Raw genomic sequence first — 21,186 nt, 5'->3', positions numbered from 1 at the left:
ACATAAATTTTGTAATTCACACATTAAAGTTTTTAAATGTATTAAATTGGATATTCTAGTGTAAAGTGTTTCTGATTTGTTGAGAAAAATGCATTGTGTTTCAATTGTCTCCCCTAACCAGAACACACAGATGGCTGATCCGCCCCTGTGTACAGCGACACTTGCTCTTCGGCGTTTTGTGAACAGAGGCAACGCTGCTCCCATGTCTGCTCCCATGTGCGTGTCATGGAGCCGCCCAGTGAGGCAGCCTCTCGGGAATTACATCAAACACAACAAAATACCGGAGTATTCTGTGTAAAGCGCCAGTCAATTTAAGCACATGCTAAATGGTCCCATGAAAAACAATGAAAAACAAATTGATTAAAATGCCCCGAACAGGACATAAAAAATGGACATGTTCGGGCAAAAGAGGACGTTTGGTCACCCTATGCATGCCGCAACCACGGCAGCCTTATCAGATCTTGATCACGTGATTAACCTCCGGGTACCAAAATTTGGCACTGAAAGTATGAGGCATGCTTTGATACTCGGTACTACCCAAGCATTTCTGTCGATGCCATATCAGAACCGAAGTTCCCAGCCCTAATATATATATATATATATATATTATATAGGCGTGATGTAGACTTTTGGTTTAGAAAGGTATTTCCATAATAATGCCAGTTTAAAGCTCATAGTTGAGTGGATGGAAAGTGGATGGAAACTAAAAGGTGTCAGTAGACACCGAAATCCATGAAAAGAAACTTTACTCTTGTTTTCAAAAACAAGCAGTCTGCCAGAAAATCACTCTAGGATGCGAGTGGGAATAGGTCATTTGGCAGTAGGTTTGTAAAGATGATATAGGATGAAAGCGAGGCAGTGGAGGCCATCTGTGAGTCTGTGCTCTGAATCCACTCGGAGAGTTTGTGCGACTCAGATATCCTTGCAGTCTCCCTGCATTTGTCTCTACTTTGGTGTCTGGCACCGGCCCAAGCACTTATACTAATCTATCTCCATATGCTGTCTCCTACACACACGCACGTAACTCACACACACACACACACACAATACTCCTCCATGGGCCACCCAGGAGAGCAAATTAACTTGGTGATATGAGTAAAGGGAAGTCAACAGGAAACGTGTGCAGCCTGAGTTAGGTTGAATAGCGAGCAGTTTGGTGTGACTGTATGTGAGGCTGAGCTCTGCTGGAAGACAGACTGAATCCCTGCAGTGTGTTTTGAACTGGAGCAAGGTCTCCACAAAGCAATATCCAAGGAGGGAGGTATTATCGCAACTTAACATGCAATTGGAACCCAGTGGAACACAAGCCCCCGTCGGGTGCTGAGCCACCAAGCCCACGTCTACGCTTTTCGCTGGGATTCAAAAAGCCCCCTGCTCGCTCCCCGCTGAGCCCCCACCAACACAATCAGACAGACTCACGTGGCGCAGGGCGGCACACCGTCCCCCTGGGGTTCACAGGGCTCCAGCTCCTCCAGCAGCGGGCAGTCCGCCCCCTCACCTACAGGAAACTGGAGCACCTGTCGGCTCCGGGTGCGATTCCCTCGGGGAGACTCGGGGTCCAGGCAGGTTTTGGAGCAGGGACCCCAGTCGGCCCAGTCGCTCAGCTGGCAGTCCTTGGGAAGGACGCAGGACTGGACGGTCAGAGGCAGGTCCCTGGGTGTGCAGAGGCTGGGAAGACACAGGGGGGGGGGGGGGGATGAGGAGGTTATATGGGTGAACTTACAGAAAAAGAAAAATACAACAAGAGGAGAACGCTGCATACTGAGAGCTCTGGACTGAATAAATAGTTCAATACATAACCAGTCAGAGAAACCACAGTACAGTATAACACTTACTTCTATTGCATCTATTTATAATTCTATTTAGATGATGACTGATTGATGGCTCTGTGTGGCTATGGATTGTTTTTACTGCTTTTATTTGAAGGTATTTGTTATTTGGAAAGCGTTGTGATAATTGGTTGGTTGGTTAGTTGGTCGGTCGGTCGGTCGGTTGGTTGGCTGGTTGGATGGTTGGTTTGTAATTTGTTTGGTTGGTCAGTTGGTTGATTGATCGATTGGTTAGTTAGTTGGTTGGTTGTTGGTTGGTTGGTCAGTCGGTCAGTTGCTCGCTTGCTTGACTGACTGACTGACTGACTGACTGACTGACTGACTGATTGAATTAGTAGGCTTTGGAGATGCTGGTAAGCTGATTACTATCAGTTCCACTCTTGCTAAGTACCTGATCTGTCTCATGATTAATCTCTGCATATCTTTAAAGTGGAACTGTGCAGGTCTGGTCTCTTTTCCATTGTTTTGCTAACCCTCCTCTCGGCCATGTGCATTTGTTTGCAATGAAGCCGGCAAGAAAGAAATCCATGTAGTGGTACATAACGTTATATGATGTTATGCTGTGTATTTGTCTTATCCATCATAAACAAGAGATTACAGGTTACGAGGCGCATTTGTGTGGCGGTGCCACGGAGACGAGAGCTGGGACACCGGGTCGGCTGCTCTGATCTTACAAGGTTGGTTTTCAGCCAAGAGACACTAGGTGGAAGGCAGAGAGCCTCCATTCTCCCTGTAACAAGTTACAAGTCATTTATTTAACCATCACAATTACTCTGAAGCTGTTTAATTAAGGTAAAAATGTAGCAGAGTTAAGGTAAAAAATCCTGCATAGTTCCTTTTTAAAGGAAAACCAGTGAATCCTGACATTTTAGAGGGTGAACCAGCAAATATTTAACAATTTTCTTACTAAATTACTAAAACTATGATGGGTTTTATATTTCTGACATATCACTTGGAATAATTTATTGGTTGAACAAATAATGAAACACACATACAAGTCCACAAAGGCCAATCCTGTCATGCATTTGTTATGGTTTTGGTCACAGAGCTTATTTATAGTAAACAAAGGAAAGTTAAATCTTCCAGTTATTCTCAGTGCTGCAACAATGTCAGAGAGCGGAGATGCCTTACAGCCTTTCTGCTTTCAGGTCCCTGAACACGTCAGACTAATAGATGTGTGACGCGGCAAGTGGTGTGCAAAGCTTCACTCTCTGCCCTTGACTGCTGCCACATTTTTGTCATTAGCTCTTCTCATTAGCATGTGAGCTGCATAATCACTTTTACATTAAGGGTAAAATGGGGGTGGTGTGGCATCCTTCAGTCTTAAGTGTGAAGACAACCAAAACAACCTCTGATCTATTGTTCACACACATCTTTTGATCATCTAAACAGCATTTAGACGTGATGAATACCCCCGTCCTCTTTGGGCCCCTTTTTGAATCATTAGAAATTTGTTCTAACTAAAGCCGACTGCTTTCTGCTACTAAGTCTGGATGTCTTCCCCCTTGAGGCGATGCAGCTGACGAGCTATTAGCGCTAATTACAGCTCTGCTTCATTTAGAAAACTCTCATTTAGACATTGCCACCACACTTCACCTCCAGCAACTCAGACTTTTTTTGGGGTATAAATGAGGAAAATGCATGAGCTGTGTATGAGCCGTGTGTTTTTCTTATTTCATTTTATTTAACTCCTGTGTCTTTGGCGATTAAAACACCTCTGCAGTCTTTGAAGTGCTACTGAAGCGACGCTGTGAAAAATCTTAGTTTTGTTTTGCTGCCAAACACGCTCCGTGTGCTGGCATCTGAGAAAAACAATGAGGAATTTAAACATTGACTGCGAGGCACTGAGGGTGATGGCTCGATTTCCTGTCTCAGATGGAACTTCTTGTGTTTTAAAAAGCCCCTAATGCAGCCAATGACCCATTTTCGCTGCTACTGGATCCTTTGAGTCCTCGCCGTTTGTTGTGTGCATGCCCGAGCATTTTTGTGGAGATTTCAAAGTTGCAAAAGAGAAGTCATTATTTCTTCATCTCAGTCATTGAGACAGAATGAGGACACAATCATTCTCTATTTAAATAAGTGAGATGATATCTAAAAAAAAAAAAAAAAAAAAAGAGAGAATCATTTTTAAGCCTTTAGGTTTTACACAGTGACTTGCAACAATGGACTCCAAGGGCTTTCAGACAAAATACAGTCAGAGTCCTCATGTTTCAACACTTGCGTGCTCATTACTTCCAAAACAGTGTGCTGCAGAAATGGTCTAAAACCATAATTGTATGTGGGTCAAATGATTAAAGAAGCCTTCAAACCCTTGGAGGGAAAATATGTTAAGAGGAGAAGTTGTGCCAAAAATGATGAGCAACAAAACTCAGCATTAAACACAGTGATGTAATATGATGCACCCGCCTCAGTGACACAAAAAAAACATTAAAATGCAAAGGTCACGATGCACAAGCACTTGGACCTGAGTTGTGAGGACGTGATCTGTTTGGGACGAGCGGAGGACTGTGGAGAAAGTAAAAGCCCAGTGACAGATGTTCATCAAACGAAATTGGAAATGAAGTGAGCAAGATGTTCAGAGAGCGTCTGGCTAGGATGTGACTGGGTTATTGCTTCACTGGGAAGTTTGTTCCACTTTTCGGAAAGTGGCAAAAACAACTATGAATATTTCAGAACAAGAAATAAACAAGTCAAGGATTAATATTTATGCTCCTAAGGGCATGTGAGTTGTTTTCACGGCTCCTTTGAAATATTTGATCCCAGTCACTGCAGAGAGCTTGGCGCCAACAAAGCATTAATGAATAGATTTAGTACATAATTGATCAAATCGTAGAGTACAGTGGCATGTGACAGATATGTGATGTGAATGGAGGCTTGCTCTACTGACACCGTCACTGATTCTTTCCTGGAGATCAGAGACCTTATGAAAGCCCCAAATCCAAGTTTCTGGGGAGTGGCGTCGACATTTCAACTTACCGTCAGTCGAGGAACGGAGACAGAGATGAAGAGATGCACATAAAACATTTCTTTAGAAGACTATCTAATGCTTAGCTAATGTAGAAATCACAAGGTTATTATGAGTAACATCACTACACGTTGTCACACCTCGTAATGTTACGTAACTTTCCGTCGAATCTGGTCATCTGCAACGTGACAACTCTCTACAGCAGCTATGGATCTGGAAGATTCTGACAAACACTGGATTTCAAAATTGTACCAGATTGTAAAACAGAAATTTTTATATCGAGGTGATGAAACTCTCTTTGTTTCAGAAAGAACAGGTCGCGGATAAAATATTCAGTTTGTCTGCAACTTTAAAAGTCCCCCGGCAAATAAAGATAAACAGCATCTTGATCGAGTTGTAAAACAACAGATCAATCTCTTCAGGGCTACAACATGTCTTCTGACAGCACTGATCCCAGTTCAGGAGTCTATTTTGTGGACACTCTCGACTGTAGGCATTAGATCTGATTGCATCCTTCATTTGTTTTCCTGGGCTGGGCTGGCTGGCTGCCCGCCCCCCCCCCCCCGGCCCAGGGGCTGCTGAGATGATGATGATGCTGAAGCCGAAGCCTGAACATGAAGAATATTCACAGCAGTCTTTGTTCGGCTGTGTTGCCAGCAACAACTGCAGCCGTGGACACAAACAGAAAACACCTGAGCGGATGAACGAGGAGGCATCTCCATGCAGATACTAACGTCACAGCCTGTTAACAACTTCTACAAGACCATATAGAAACACTGCAATATTTAAAGCAATATCAGTGTGTTATTTTTGTTTTCTACAACTTTACTTTAAGGTAAACAAAGCAGCAGCCTGCAGGAGGCTTGAGCTCTCAGATAACTAACCAAGGTATCAGACAAGATATTTACTACTGGGTACTAACTATGCCAAACCTTTGCTGCGGGCCCTTTTCCTTTTCTGTTGTTTTCAAAATGGAAAAGATAAAATATAATATAATATTAATATTAATAAATATAATATATATTTATATATATTGTTAAAAATTGTTGTGCCTTTTGGAGATCATTTCATCTTCCACTTGCCTAAAGGGATAGTTCAACATTTTGGCAATTTGGACCATTTGGCCGTAATCCCTATAGAGTAGGTTCATTACCTTTAATTGTCGGTGCAAGCTGTTTTTAGAACGGCGGAGCAGAGCCGTGAGCTGCTCAGAGCTACACTACGGAGGCTAATGGGAATTCTTGGTTTCCCTCATCAAACTCATCAAATACAAAATTCAACAACTCCACAACGCTCTGGTGAACAAGTTGTGAGCTGCACATTCACCACGCTATGAGATAATAACACAACGTTACCAGACAGAGTTGTTTTAGAGGGAAATACGGAGACTGATTGCCGGAAAACTGCCCCTGACGGGAACGCGCATCAGCTGTTTTGCATGAATTTACCTCAAAAACAACTCGTAACATTCTGTTATGATATCATAGCGTGGTGAATGTGCAGGTCACAACTTGTCCACCAGAGCGTTGTGGAGTTGTTGGATTGTGTATTTGATGAGTTTGATGAGGGAAACCAAGAAATCCCATGAGCCTCCGTAGCGTAGCTCTGAGCAGCTCACGGCTCTGCTCCGCCGTTCTAAAATTAGCACCGACAATTAAAGGTAACGAACCTACTCCTAAAACTTTAGGGATTATGGCAATGGGCCAATTTGCCAAAATGTTGAACTATCCCTTTAGCTGTTCACATGCAGAAATTTTGACCAGAGGTGCCTAAACTTTTGCATGCCACTGTATGTCAGATATGGAGAAAATGTACTGATTTTATTGTTGTCTCAGTTATCACAGCAAAGCAGGCACACTAAAACATGAAAACGTCTGTGGCCCTTAAATGTGTTTGTGGAAGAGATTTGCTGTGTTTTATTTGATGAACACAAGTTGAAAGAATCTGCAGCAACTCCCGAGTAAAGTCAAGAAATATTTGGGGTGAGGCTCATACAAGAGCTTACATCGTTACTCATGGAGCACCGATGGTTTATTTACGGACACGCTTTAAAAGATTCCGCAGCTTGTTGGAAATGTAGAGCTCGTATACGCTCGAGACAAGCAGCGAAATCCGTCAATGAGGATTCACTGTTAGATTTTTAATGTCACAGTCGTACATTTTTCATTCTCTGCAAAACTATATATTTTAGGAGGTTGTAAGGTGCTACCTGCATTTCCCACAATCCCTGGGAGACAGAACCCAGACAGCGGCAGCAGTCTGATGGCAAATTATTGCCGGGAATTGGGAGGAAGAAGGTAACAGTCTGGGTGACAGAGGTGGGAAAAGTTGAAGCGTATAAAAGAAGAGAGTGTGACAGGGCAGAGAGATGCTTTGGCATGTGTGTTTCTTTTCTAACTGCACAAGTAAGAGGGCGAGGAGGAGGCACACACACCGATGATGATGATAAATATTGTAAATATTGTCTCCTATCAGCATTTCTTTGCTTTATTTCTAAGAAAGCCATGCACTGTATTTTGGTTCAGCTCTCTATTTGGATGCAGTAGTCGAGGGTAGCCTGGATACAGGCTGTATCTTTTTTTTGAAAGATGTATAGTACTGCTGTTAAATTTCAAAATAAAAATGTAAGTCTTAAAATAGGAGAAAGGAAACTGTGTGAATTTCCCTCCATATTCCCTGACACAGTTACACCAGACTATGTGTGATGGAGTGATTAATGCAGTTACACCTGCACCCCGGTCTAATGCTTCTTGATTTCATTTGCTTTTTTCGATGTTGAATCTGGTCCTGCAGGATGCACGTGCAAATGTGATAATCGAGCGTAATGCATGATAATAACATTAACCACTGGGTGAGAATGTGCCAGGGCTTGACTGATTCTGCAGGAGACACTTGTGACATCAGCGCAGCCTGACACTTAGACTGGAACAATCAGACTTGTCGTGTATTTACCCAAATCCCGGCTCCAAATCCGAGGCTTTACGTTAATGGTGCCTTCCTCTCTGCAAGCTGCTGGTGGACTCATTTCTTGGGAGTAAATGTTTGATGTGCATTTCAGGCTGAGGCTTCTGCTGAGAAATGAGTGGGAATTGAGAGCCATTTGATCTGTCTTATTATCAGTCAGAGAGTGTGACTTTGTAGCTCGCAGCCATAATAAAGAGAGGGTGAGAGGTTAGATCCCAATTGGGTTTACCAATACTATAAATGGAAGCACTCAAACAGTTACAGCCTGTATATTCTGGAGAGTGGTGCCCATTCAGTTACATATTAAAGTCATTCTTTCTCACAGAGGTCAAATTTAAATTCCATGATACTATTTATAGACCGTCCCCTACAGTATGAAGGTAGATGTCCATAGTGTGATTATAAAGCAGCTCTAGGTTCTCAGTCCACAGAGAAATACACACAGCCTGTATTCAGAAACTGAGCTGTCTGGACTTCCTGTAACTTTGTGATGTCACAAAGAAGCAGTCACTGCTCAGTCATGCTCCAAGCCCAGACTCTTGACCAGCCATCCAACACTGCAGGATTCGGTTTCGGGGTATTTTACCTAAAATTTGCTACATTTTTATTCAATCACTCACAAAACAGCCAGCCAATCAGAAGAGAGGCTCAGAGCCTCCTCTCCTCTGATTGGCTCACACCAACCTGCTGTTACTAGAGCTCCAGAGATAAGCCTTGGAAAGAAGATGTTAAACTAACACTGAGATGATTTTTTGTGTCTTGACACCACAAACACTTCTTCTAATGGATCAACACTTCAAATAAAACAGCAGGAAACTGTAAAATAAAGTCGACTACTTGTTTTATCTTTCAAGTCATCTAAGGCTTGACTCCTACATCATAAACATATTTTTGGTTTTGAAATTATCCATCACTTCCACAACTTAAGAACAACTTAAATTTCTCTGGCAGGTAAAAGCTTGCCAGGTTAAAATAAGATAAACAAACAGTTGCTTTTCTGTTAGGAATATTTACTGTATCAAATTTGACTTTATCGCTGAACAAGGTGACATTTGGAGCGACCCTAGATTTGTTGGCTTTTGTCATGACACATATCATAACACATCCGTTCAAAAATTCAGAGGGGAAAAAAAAACTTGAAAATTGCCTTATTTTAAAAAGTGCCACACAAAGTCGCAGCTGAGATTGATTTCATGTCATAAAATGAGTTGCTTTGCCACTTCCATCCTCGGAAGCTGACATCAAATAAACTGTGGTAGTTGTGCCTCATTGCTCTGACAGCACGGCAGTGACAAAGACACAGCCGATAAACATCCTCCCCTACATGTCACCTCCTGACAGGGAGAAGAAAAACTTGGAGGAAAACAAATTTGGCATCATGTTTAGCTGTTAGAAACCCAGAGACTTAAGGACCAGTACACCTAAACATCTACACAGAAACATGACTAAATAAAGAGATGGATAGAAATACACAGTGGGGAAACTTGGTCAATTAGTGAAGGAAAGAAAATATGAAAACAGACAGAAAATTAAAACACATCACGTACGTTCAAGTGAAACAAGCAGTGTTTCTATTTTTAAGCTGAAGTTTTGATGGATTTCTCATCAGTGCCCTTGAGAGAAGATTAAAATGACATATAGTATAATAGCACTGCAGAAAAAAACCTAAACACATTACCTTTAATGTCACATTATCATAAAAATAGTGCCACTCACTTGCGTCCCACAGCGCTGCCGTTCCTGTGTATGCAGGTCACATCCCGAGTCTGGTAGCCCACCTGGATGTCCCAGAAGGGGCTCTCCTGCCGGTTGAGGCGGTTCCTGGTCCGTTTCTTCTGGATGAGCTCCCTGGTCTCTGGATCCTTCACTCCGGCTCGCTCCCGGAGCCCCTGGCCTTTACCTTTCCTGCGCTTGGCTTGACGTGTCGTCCGTGTCTGAGGGAGAGCGCAGGGGCTCCACTGTCCGACCCTGAGACTGAACATGCCCTCCGGACCCTTGCAAGGCCCCGGTTTACAGGACTGGAACTCGGTCAGGTTGGGGCAGACGCCGCCTCCAAAAAGCGGAGGGACCAGGACGCTGCGGACTCTGTTCCTGAGGCCTGTTCCGCACGTTTTGGAACAGGACGTCCACGGCGAATACTCAGAAACCACACAATCCTGGGGGCAAGGGATCAGACAGGCCTGTTCCAGACGAGGCTTGGGCTCAAAGTACTCACAGATGGCAGAGTCAGCTGGGGAGCCGTCTGACTTGAGTATGCAGCCCACCTCCCGGGTCTGAATGCCCTCTTCGCCTCCGCTGCATGTGAACGGCCGCGGGGCCCCGAAGGTCCTCGCCGACACTGGCACGCACTCGTTCCAGGCCCCCAGTTTCCAGCCATACAGGTCCTTGTGCCAGTCGCACACGCGGAAACAGTTCCTCTGGTTGGACGGTCGCTGGCTCTGGTCGCAGTTGGTGTGAAGCGTCGTCCAGCCTTCCACATGGGCGCACCAGACTGCCCGGCTTTGGCTGCCGCCGGGGCCGCAGTCGCTCCCCATGCACCTTCCCCATGGACCTGGGCAAACAAACCAAACAGGCTCACATTACAATGAGGTAAAAAACATGAAACAATAAACCTCGCAGCTTCAGATGTAACTCCAAGAATAACCGGCTGGTGCACCGTTAGAAGCCTCGGCAGCAAATCGCAGCATCACACCACAAAGCAGACAGACTGAGGAGGAAACGTCTTAATCCTGAGTTCTACCTCACAGATGAAGTCAGTTCCTCACAGCGGGTCGATAGACTGAATCTTTTCAAAATAAAATATGACATAACTGCTTTAACAGGCTGTGAATTGACAGGAAGCACAGAACTGACAAACATGCTATAGTTAGACTCGTAATGATCGATACAGTTTAATGATGCTATTTGAAGACTCTCATGTGCTTTTAACGCAGAAATCCATATTATACAAGCACCAATTAGTCAAACACTTTAGACTGCTGGTCCCCCAGAAACACAGAGTTTGCTGTTAACTAGGAAAGAGCATATAATGCATCTTTGAGGATGAGACAGTAACTTCACACACTCTTCTAATCCGGTCCTTGATGTAAAAGGTGTTGAAAAGCTTCTGGCATCCCACAGCAGATGATGTGTGAGTGCAGGAAATATGCCACAGCCAATAAAACTAATCTGTCGCCTCATTTGGTGTCACGTTCAAGACAGATCCACAGTGTGGTAAAAAAAAAACCCGCTCTGAGAGCTACGGCACAGGGCAGCAAGGGTTCGGTAACGCGGGTGTGACGTAGCCTGGCTCTCGCCAGACCCTTGTAGTTCCGCAAAGCTCCACCAGAGGCGCTACGCTCAGCTTCACACAAGGGTCTGGACTCGAGGCCAATGCAAACTTCTTCCCCGGAGCAAAAAATAATGAACCAATCAGGATCGCCGGGCGGGACTTTCTGAGGTGTGACGTAGCGCTGAAGCGACTGTTTGAGTCAAACAACAATGGCGGCTCGCAGTGAGTGGCTGAAGTAGCACGTCATTCAAGATAACGGACAAGTGGTTTATCCAATCACATACAAGATTTTTTTTACAAGGCCCCGCCTTCTGAAATGAATCGCCTATGGAGCAGTCCCAGACCCTTGTGTGGAGCTCAGCGTAGCTTTGCGGAACTACAAGGGTCTGACGAGAGCCAGGCTAGGTGTGACGTGCAACGCTGGAGATTATAGGTGATGAAAGAAAAGTGTTGGAGAGCCAGTTTACAGCAGTCATGAGTAATGTGTGGCCTTTATCAAACTCTGCTGGAAACCTGGAGGAATATCGATAAAACTTATTTGTTTGTGCTCGAGCATCCAGCCAAGCCTCCTCATGTTTAGTGCAGTAAACGGTCATAAGAACAGGACGGGGTGTAAAAGAGGTGCTCACACAAACATAGAAGAAAACAGCAAGACTTGGCTCAAGAATGAAGCTTCTTAGCCTTGAAAAGAATGAGAAACACAATTCAATACTCCTCCTGCCAGAGCAATGAAGTGAACACTGTGGTTTATATAGATTCAGTTGCACATACACTATATACGCTGCGGTAAATATCCACTAACGCAACAAATATGTATTGATCCACGACAGAAAATAGTCTCTAACCAACACGCTATTAATTCCTGTGCACTAACATTGGCCACAGACTGCAGAGCCTATTTAACATTGAAACTTCACATTTGGGAAACATTGATTTTTTAATTACATCATTATTAGACACTAGTGGGCTTTGAACCGAGGGCCATTCACTGGGGTGGGAAGTCAGAAGAGAACAACTATGGATAAGAGAAACAACAGCAGCACCAGATTTATTCCTTTAAAGGGACATATTATGGAAATATCACTTTTTGAAGGCTGTTTAACATATATCTGGGTGTTTGTCTTGCTGTCTGGCCCCCAGAATGTGAGAACTGACAAAAAAAATCTGTAATGTTCAGGCTCCCTATAGGTTAAAATCCATGTGATTTTATGAGCTGTTCCCTCAGTTGTCTTCCAGACAGTGATGTAACTAGGATTCGAATTTGCATAATACCAATACCAATACCGGTAGAAGGGGTGGGGCGGGCCACAATAGATAACTACCCCCATGCACTTTGGTACTGCCCCCCAGTTAGGCAATTTTGGTGGGAGGTCATGGGAGAGCTATCCAAGATCCTCGGCCTCAGCATCCCAGTCCACCCCACCACAGCCTTACTTGGTGACATTTCTCACTTACCAATCCCAAAACATCATCAAACATTCATCCTCATCTCCACAACCATGGCCAAAAAAACAATACTACTCAATTGGAAAGACAGAACAAAACTTTCAATACAACATTGGTATAATCTGCTAACTGAACATTCACATTTGGAAAAACTCACATTCACCATGAAAGACAATACCACCCACTACAATAAAACCTGGTCACTATTCATACAATTCATCCAGAGCAGATTCCTCAAAACGCTACCTCACATCATTCATTCCCTCTTACCCCCACTCCCCCTTTCTTATTCCTTCTTCTTCACATTATTAACCTCCTTATATTTCCAACATACCCAATATACCTGCTCAACACCCCCTCTCGTAATTCTACCCTCCAATCTCTGGTTTGTTCTGTCCCAGTTTATGTGTTTGTTGGTTCTGTAACCGTCATTCGTCCCATACGGTTTTGTACAGGTCTAACTGTCGGTGTATCTGTGTAATGTGTGTTTAAATGTGCATTAATAAAAAGGAAAAAAGAAAAAAAAAAAAGAAAAAGGGGTGGGGCGGGGCGGGGCAAGCAGTGGTTCATTTGCATTTAAAGGGACAGGCACTGAAACCAGCCGTTCTGATCAGTAACCTTATCAACCATGTGCAGATTTGCAGTATCATGTTTGCTGCATGCTCACAGTAAGTAGACATATCCTGTATGAAACACTAGAAAGCTCAGATATCTGCACTACTCACTCCACTGAACAAACTTTACTGCTTTATTGCATTGCTATTCAATTATATTTGAGCTTTCACAGGCCTCCTGGTGCTTTGCCCTTTATAACTCCTCAGTTTTTTGCCTGAAAGCCTGAATGGAGTAAAGAAAAGAAGCCTGCGCTCAGCTTTCTGGTTCTCCACAAAGAAAACTTAGCTGACACCATGAAAACCACCTTCACCCCATCGTCATCCCAGCTCAGTGGAAAACATTAATTAACACAGGGTGGCTGCACTCACAGGGTGTTATCCAAAGGCTATTGATACGACAACGGAGAAGGAATCAAACTAATTGGTGAGCTTCACGTTTCACCCCACATTAACCTCTTAGGTAATTGATTGTATTTGCATGTGGCCGGGGGTTGATTGGACACTCAGTGGTCAGTAACAGGTGAGGGCGGATCATGTCCACCCATGTCCCTGCAAAATTGAAAAAAAGAAGGAAAAAAAAGACAAGAAAAAAGAAAACAACACAAAAACACAGCAGGCTAACTATTTGTGGTAAAGACTGGCTCTGATGAAGGGGCTTGTATCCTGGCTGCTGATCTCAGCTGCTGATAGAGCCGACAGGATCTGTCTTCACTCAACATGACACAGCATTCACAGGAAGCTCAAAGCGTAGTCTAAATGATGCACCGCTGTATCAACACACTAGATCAATGTCCTATCATTATGTGATTTCTATAGCTCCAGGTCACATCATTATACCTTTTAACACTGCTCTTTTGGAGACTGGTATTCAGAGAGTAAATACACGCAGTATACCACCACAGGCGGATCCTTTCAGAGGCTGCAAACCTGATGTGATGTTTATTTTTATTCCAATAATTGAAAAGGGCAACTTGGAAGTCTTGCCTTCGCAGTACAAACTGATAACAACGTAGAATGTTATCTCAGTACTTGATATTGACTTTCCAGGAAAAGAAGGAGAAAAAAAAAGAAGCAGAGCGGAGAAAATGCACAGTCAAAATCTAAAATGCAGCAGAATCAGACAGGTTGTCTGGTGCAAAAATAAAACACCTCTCACCCCAAAATCTAATCCATCCCAGTCAGAAGTTATCTTCTGCAAGACAATTCTCTGGCACAGCTCGTTTATTCAGCTCTCCTCCAGCTCAGCAATGTGCAATAAAACAGATCCTTGACAAATAAAGGTCACAACACTTGACCATATTCGACCCTGTGCTGGGCTCTGGGCCTTGTCTTCTCTATCACATTCTTTTATTTATTTATTTTTGTGATGTTAGATCTTTGCAACTGCCTACAAGATTTGCCCCACACAAAACTGAAACTCTGTCTTTTTTCTTCCAGATGCAAATCAGTGCGAAGCTCTGGTAGCCTACAGCTAGAAACTTCTCAATATTACATGCAGTCTGACAGCATCATTTGCATTCTGAAAACAAACATTATTCCACCTCCATTTATCAAATGATCAGTTGAAGGCATTCACAGAATTTTAAAAGTAGATAAATAATCATCTTCTGGTTTAGAAATTGAAAGTATAATCACTGTTATTGAACCAATAGTTATTAAAAGTCATCCTGACTTTTTGATCACAATCTAGTTCTGCCTTTTCCCACGGTCAGGCCAGTTCTTGATCATTTGCATTCACGTGCTATTTTTTCGGGGAGAGTTGCAACATTGACATCTTGGTGAAACTCAACATTTGCAAACATGGACACGATCTCACAGGGGTTCACGTGGATTCCACGTATACAGCTTAGACCTGTGCAATCTAAATGTAAATTTAGTTTTATCACTCAGCAACAAAAAACTATCCTTTTCCCTGTGTGTTCATCATTAGATCTGATAGTGAATTCACTGATAAACTCTGAACAATGTGCATTCTTGTCAGATTTCATGTTAAACAGGAAGCACAATCCTGAGTGTGACTCAATCAAAAGTGAGCAACGTGAGCAGGTATCACCCACTGTGCAGGGAGACAAAGAAAAAGCACAAGTAAATGTAATATTTCACAGTATATTTGGTTCCTTTTTAGACTGGTGCCTTGTCTAGTGTGTGGCCTGTTGTAAAGAGGATGCTGGGATAGACCATCAGGGCTTCACAATCCAGGATGATGACAGGATTAATAGGTATGAAAAATGTCGTAAAGCCTCCAAATTGAACAACTTAATGACTTGTTTGTAACTTCTCTTCAGGATGGCATGTGTTTATCGATTTGGCGGCCCTACTGGTGGGATAACATCATTTGTCACTGCCTTCCAAAACCATTAAAAATGACTGTTGGAAAACAAATCAGTTCATTGATATCATAACATTATGGCTTTGGTTTGGTTGAATTCATGCATATCAAACAACAGTTAGCTACTGCTCAGAGAAAGATGACAGTTTGATTTAAATAAGCAGCTCTGATTATAGAAAACCTTTTTTATCTAGGCTATTTGTATGTTTCCGGCCGTCAAGTGGTTTCCAGCTTGCAAACAATAGTAATTGTCTTTGTGAGCTTTGTTTATAGGAGGTTATACAGCAGATTGGAGGCTATCAGAAAGTGAGGAGATGTGGAGCTAGCTAGTTAGTGTGCTAACATCAGTAGAGGAAGAGATGCAACAGAAACACTACAGACAGGATGATGAACAAAGGAAGTTTGATGCTGAACTCCCAATGTTTCTCCAAGACTCATAAGTAAACAGCTCTTAATGCTAATGTTAGCTTTGTAGTGTTAGCAAAAAGGGGGAGCATACGTCAGTCCGACTGCCCAAAAGTCCGACGGCTCATTTCTCCGACTACCCATTCTACAGTGTTAAGGTTAGGTTTAGGGTAAGGTTAAGGGTTAGGGCTACTTAAGTCGGAGAAGTGGGAGGTCGGACTAATGGACGCAAAAATAAAGAAATGTATGGTCGGAGAAATGGGTAGTCGGACAGACGTCATGCGCCCAGCAAAAAGTACAATTAGCTCCTCACAGTTTAAGGCATAGACACATAGACGCTGCATTGAGTGCTGAGTCGTAGGTCAACATTGCCGCCATATTGGATGTGGCAAACTGGAGAGATCGAGAAGCAAAAGCTTCTTCTCAAAGGGTTTTGGACCTTTTCAAATGGTTTTAGTTTACACACACACAGACACAGACTGTATAGACCTTTTATAGATATGTACTGTATGTTCTTCAGTGTGATTCTTTATACAGCCGCTATAAAAACAATTGATCAAAAGGGGAACTCTACAAGCCCGGCCGCTTTTTTCGCTGTTTTGCAAAATCTTGCAGACATCTATGTGTCAGAATCTGGTTGTTACTGTAGGCTATATAGACACAGATGCATTTAACTGTCATTAACCATCACTGTAACAGTATTACAAACATTGGTAGCTGTAAACACTCATAACATACATCGGTTTGGTGCTTATCTTTATGCTAAACATAAAAGGAGTAGTTAACATTTAGAACCATCAGAGAATGTCACATACGTTCATGTATGTATTTGTTTTCGGTGCCTCTGTATCCCAAATATATTTGTGTGCATGTGAATGGGTAAATGAGAGGGAATAACTTATATCACTTATAGCACAGAAAGGTGCCTGATAAAGTTCAGTCCATTCACTTATATTAGTTCACGGGGCAGATCTGCCACATCCAATATGGCGGACACGCTGACATAGCTAGTGCAGCAACAGGCCAACTCGCTCAGTAAGGCATCTTCTATGTAGGCCTGTATAGTCTATGGTTTATGGGACCTTTGTCGTCATGGTTACAATAGTAATCATGCGGTCTAAGTCAGGCAGTGACACAGGTCACAAATTAACTTAAGTGTCTGAAATACTAATTAGCATTAGAGCTAACGTGGCTGCAGCTTTATGAGCTGGAGGTTTGTTTGGTTCTGTTTTTAGTTTCTAACCTCCTGTGTATCATATCTGCTTCAGAGGGCAAATTAAAATTCCATTCATGTCTGGAGGAGCGACCTCTGTCAACATGCTTGTGTTTGTGTTTTATTCACTGTCACCACAACGTAGTGAGAGTTGAGTGTCACTTTGGGGAAAATCAGAGGGTGGTGTCAAGTATTATTGGAGATAGAGGAGTTAGCCCCATGACCTGTAGCCTATGTGACGTGGGAGGGGACAAAGCTGACATAGGAGCCAGAAAAGTCTTCAATTTAGAAAGCTATTCTGTAACATGCTGTTTAAGGACAGTCTCTTTGAAATGAATGAACTGTTGACTGAACTTTCAAAAAGTTTTGAAAGAAATTCAGAAAATGTAATTATGAACTGTCCTATTGTACCTATACGTACCTTCATTTCCTCTTTCTATCATGATGAGAAATCCTTGAATGCAGCATTCAATAGAGCCATGTAATAAATAACTATATAACTGCATTGATATACTGTATATGCTGCACCACATAAATATCATTCTTTATTTGAAATAAATGTAGAGTTCTCTGTGACTTTCACACACACATTAAAAACCTGGAGACCTTAAGGTGCTAATTAAGATTTAAAAAACTGGAGAGTCATCGAAAAGAAAAAGAAAAGTTCTGCAGGCAACCTCATTTCAATCATGATAAAGTTCTTCATCTTTTGTTTCACCTAAGGTTTCAGGGAGCCCTAAATGTGTCCCCTGGTAGTCCTCGGGCCCCGTCCCGGGGACCGCTGCTCTGAACAATATATGTGGAGTGTAATATCCTCACTGTCAGGGTGAGAGTCTGATCTCTGACTGGGCCTCGAGTGTCTATTTAATGAACAGCTTCTTTGTCCCTGCAGGGTCAGCTTCACTAATGAATGGGTCACTGTGTATCTCTCTCTCTCTCTCTCTGCTTGTGTTTGTTTATTATTTCTCAAAACCACAGCAGCTCCGAGACAGCACCTCCTTCTGGACAGGGTCAGGGTTCATCTCAGGATCATCCTGGCTGTGTGGCCGGCACTTCATTGCCATCTTATAGCCAGTGGTTGTGTCCTGACTTCAAATCACTCAGTCTGTCATTTGTAGCTACAGCACACGAAAAAGAAAAAGGAAAAAAAAAAGGGCGAATGAGATACAAGGTTGTTGGCTCAGTCAGGAAAACTGAAGTTTTGGTAAAGCACTGCAGGGTCACTGCTCTGCTAAGAAAAGAGTGCTGCAACCTAACACTGGCAGAACTCCTACAGTACGTTGTCAGTGTGTGTGTGTGTGTGTGTGTGTTTCTGTAAGTAATGAGAAGCAGCAGTCTGAAGGGTCTGAGTTAATATACAGTGTCTGGCTACAGTGTCCAACCCCCTGTGGTGTTTTTTTCTCTGTTGTTGCTTTACAACCAGGAATTAAAATGTTATTTTTATAGTTTTGTACCATTTGACTCAAACAACACTCCTACCACTGTGAAGGTGCAAAAAGATCCTTTGTTTTATCATGACACAAACAATAATTAAGATAAAACATAGAGTTTACATAAGTCTTCACACCCTATTGTCTCTTGGGTATCAGTCTGTTTCAGCTCATATTCAGCCACTCTCAGTTTTATGTCGACTCTTCAAGGTCAAACTGCACCAGCTTCCTCCAGTGGCTGTGTTTACATGGGTGTAAAAATCCTATTTATAATCAAATTAATTGGTCAATCAGATTCAAAATGTCTCATGTAAACACCTTAGCGGATCTGATTCACCCGAATCAGATTAAAGTTCTGTTCGGATTGAAATAGTTAGTCTACGCCGATTGATAATCAACTTGATGCTGCATATAAACGGCTGAATAGAGTGGATTGGGTTGATAAAGTGGATTATTCTTTCTGCGCATACACACCTAGTACGTAGGAGTCACATATTGACGTTTGCAGGAAATAGGAAACAGGAAATAGGAAGTCAAAGCAGTGTTGCCAACTTGGCGACTTTCTCGCTAAATCTGGCGATTTTTCCCGGTGTTGTTAAAGACATTTCTGGTTTGGAGACTCTGACGTGAAAGCACGTATCACTGCTGTCTTCAACGAGCAGCGGCTGCTGCCGTAAGCCCCGCCCCCGTCCCAAAGCACTCACTGGTGTCAGTCTCACAGCAGTATATAATCGGCTTCAGCTGGGGCCATGTACTGTATACATGGACTGAATGTGGATCGTTTTATTTAGCGTTCATGTATACAGATGGAATAAGATTCATTTAATCCAATTGTTTTCAATCAGATTGAGGAAAACACTACATGTAAACGCAGCTAATGACATGGAGGACATTTCAATGTTTCACTTGAAGCCCGTCCAGTGTTGTTTTATCCCTCTATTTAGGGTCATTGTCCTGAAGGTGAACCTTTGTTCTGGTCTCTAGTCTCTGGCAGACTGAAACCGTTGACATGTATTTAGCGCCGTCCAACTTTGCTTCAGTCCCGACCAGTGTCCCGGTCCCTGGCTGTGAAAAGTGTCCTCACAGCAGGACGCCACCATCAGCATGCAGCACTGTGGGGAGGCTGTACTTTGTGTGGTGTTTCTAATATTCACGGAGAAGTTGGATTGGAGCCTCATCTGACCAGAGAACCTTATTCCATTTGTTTGGAGGAGTCTGCCACATGCTGTTTGGCAAACTTCAAATTTGTTTTCTTTTTTTTTTTTTCTTGAAGTGATGGCTTTATACGGCCGCTCTTCCACAATGCTCTGCTCCGTGGAGTGTAAAAGTGTTAAAGTGGGCCTATTGACAGATACTCCTGTCTCTGCTGTGGCTCTGTGCAGCTCCTTCACTGTTATCTTTGGTCTTTGTTGAATCACCCCAACCCCCCCAGGTTTTTGAAGCGGTGCCATATTCTTTTTCTTTTGTTATAATGGGTTTAATGGTGCTATGTGGGGGTGATCAAACTTTGGCTTTTTTTTAATAACCTAAACCTGATCTATACTTCTCACAGAGGGCAGCCTGCCTGGTCTTCATGTTGCTGGTTTAGGCCTGTTTATCAATGTGACACTTTGACTGGGCACTGTTACTGTAGGTTCAATCAATCAATGATTTAACCTCTAGACCAGACATTATCTAAAGATTCCATGGCAAAAAAGGTAAATACACAGAATATGTACTTACAACTTCCGTCGTTACATAAGACCCTATTTAAAATCAATGCTTAATTCCAGGTTGTGAAGCAACAGAACAGGAAAAACATGGAGGGTGGAGGGTTGAGGGTTGGGGGTGGGGGTGAATTATTTCACAAGGCACTGTTGTGTAAGCCTTGGCTCTCCCACACGGTTTCTGCAAATGAGAATGAGTTCAGTCAACTTGTCAGATTAAATCAAAGCTTAGAAAGATGATTTCATAGAAGTCTGATTACACGGATGACTATATTTATTTTATGGATACAGCTACTAACAAACAAACCGTCTTTTAGTGTTTTCATAGTGTTTTTAAAAAAATAAATACATGCGTAAAAGCCTGAACAAATCGTCCAAACGCTCTGGTGGAGCTTGCTTAATGAGTAAAAGAATGTGAATAGTGTTTTAAATGTTATGCAAACATGCCTGAAAATTGACCAATCAGTTCCAGTTCCACTGCAAGGTGTCACTTTGATTAGGTAACCCTTTCTGTTTTGAAAGCCTGGCTGCTGTGTCAGAAACTCCTGCGTTCCCACTGCTGGAGATGCTAAAAAAAAGGGGGAAAAAAAAAACTTCAAATTGAGTTTGTGAGATTTCAACTCTCTGTGTAGCTTCACAGTTTAGACAGAATTAACCGTATGAACCACTATGCGATAATTGCAGGCTTGCATAGCCTTCGGGAGAAGTAAGTATTACCACACTGAACTTGCCATGTTGAGTCACATCAAACTCAGCAGAGCTTTTGCTTGCCAAGAGCTACAAAACAAATCTGTTTTGCACGAGGCTAAGGCCAACTGTGCATTGTTATTGTGTTTAAAGAGCACAGCCAGCCATAAATACTGTTGTCAGAAGGATAAAGCCGCCATTCACAACATCCTGGTCCTTATGGAGCTTGGTCAAAAAAGTCACTATCGAGCAGCAGATGTACATTCGTCGTTTGGTCTCAGTGGGCCACAGTGTACATCAGAAAAGAGCAGCATGGAAAAGAGCAAG

The 21,186-nt window shown here is 42.8% G+C and overlaps 1 protein-coding gene across 1 annotated transcript in view; it reads right to left on the bottom strand.

Moving 5' to 3' along the window:
• The window catches only part of thsd7ab (thrombospondin, type I, domain containing 7Ab), a 204,359-nt gene that overhangs the window by 132,670 nt on the left and 50,503 nt on the right, over positions 1-21,186 (bottom strand). Inside the window, exons 2-3 of the mRNA XM_085803520.1 lie at positions 9,475-10,309; positions 1,420-1,668 (exon numbers count right to left, since the gene is read on the bottom strand). Of these exons, the coding sequence (XP_085659646.1) occupies positions 1,420-1,668; positions 9,475-10,309 (1,084 nt within the window). The remainder of the gene's footprint in view (positions 1-1,419; positions 1,669-9,474; positions 10,310-21,186) is intronic.

The sequence above is a fragment of the Trachurus japonicus genome, chromosome 16 (assembly GCF_045865225.1).
Source record: "Trachurus japonicus isolate A0001 chromosome 16, Traja_1.0".
NCBI lineage: Eukaryota > Metazoa > Chordata > Actinopteri > Carangiformes > Carangidae > Trachurus > Trachurus japonicus.
Note: the sequence above shows the minus strand (reverse complement) of the source record. Positions and strands in the feature narration are given on the sequence as shown.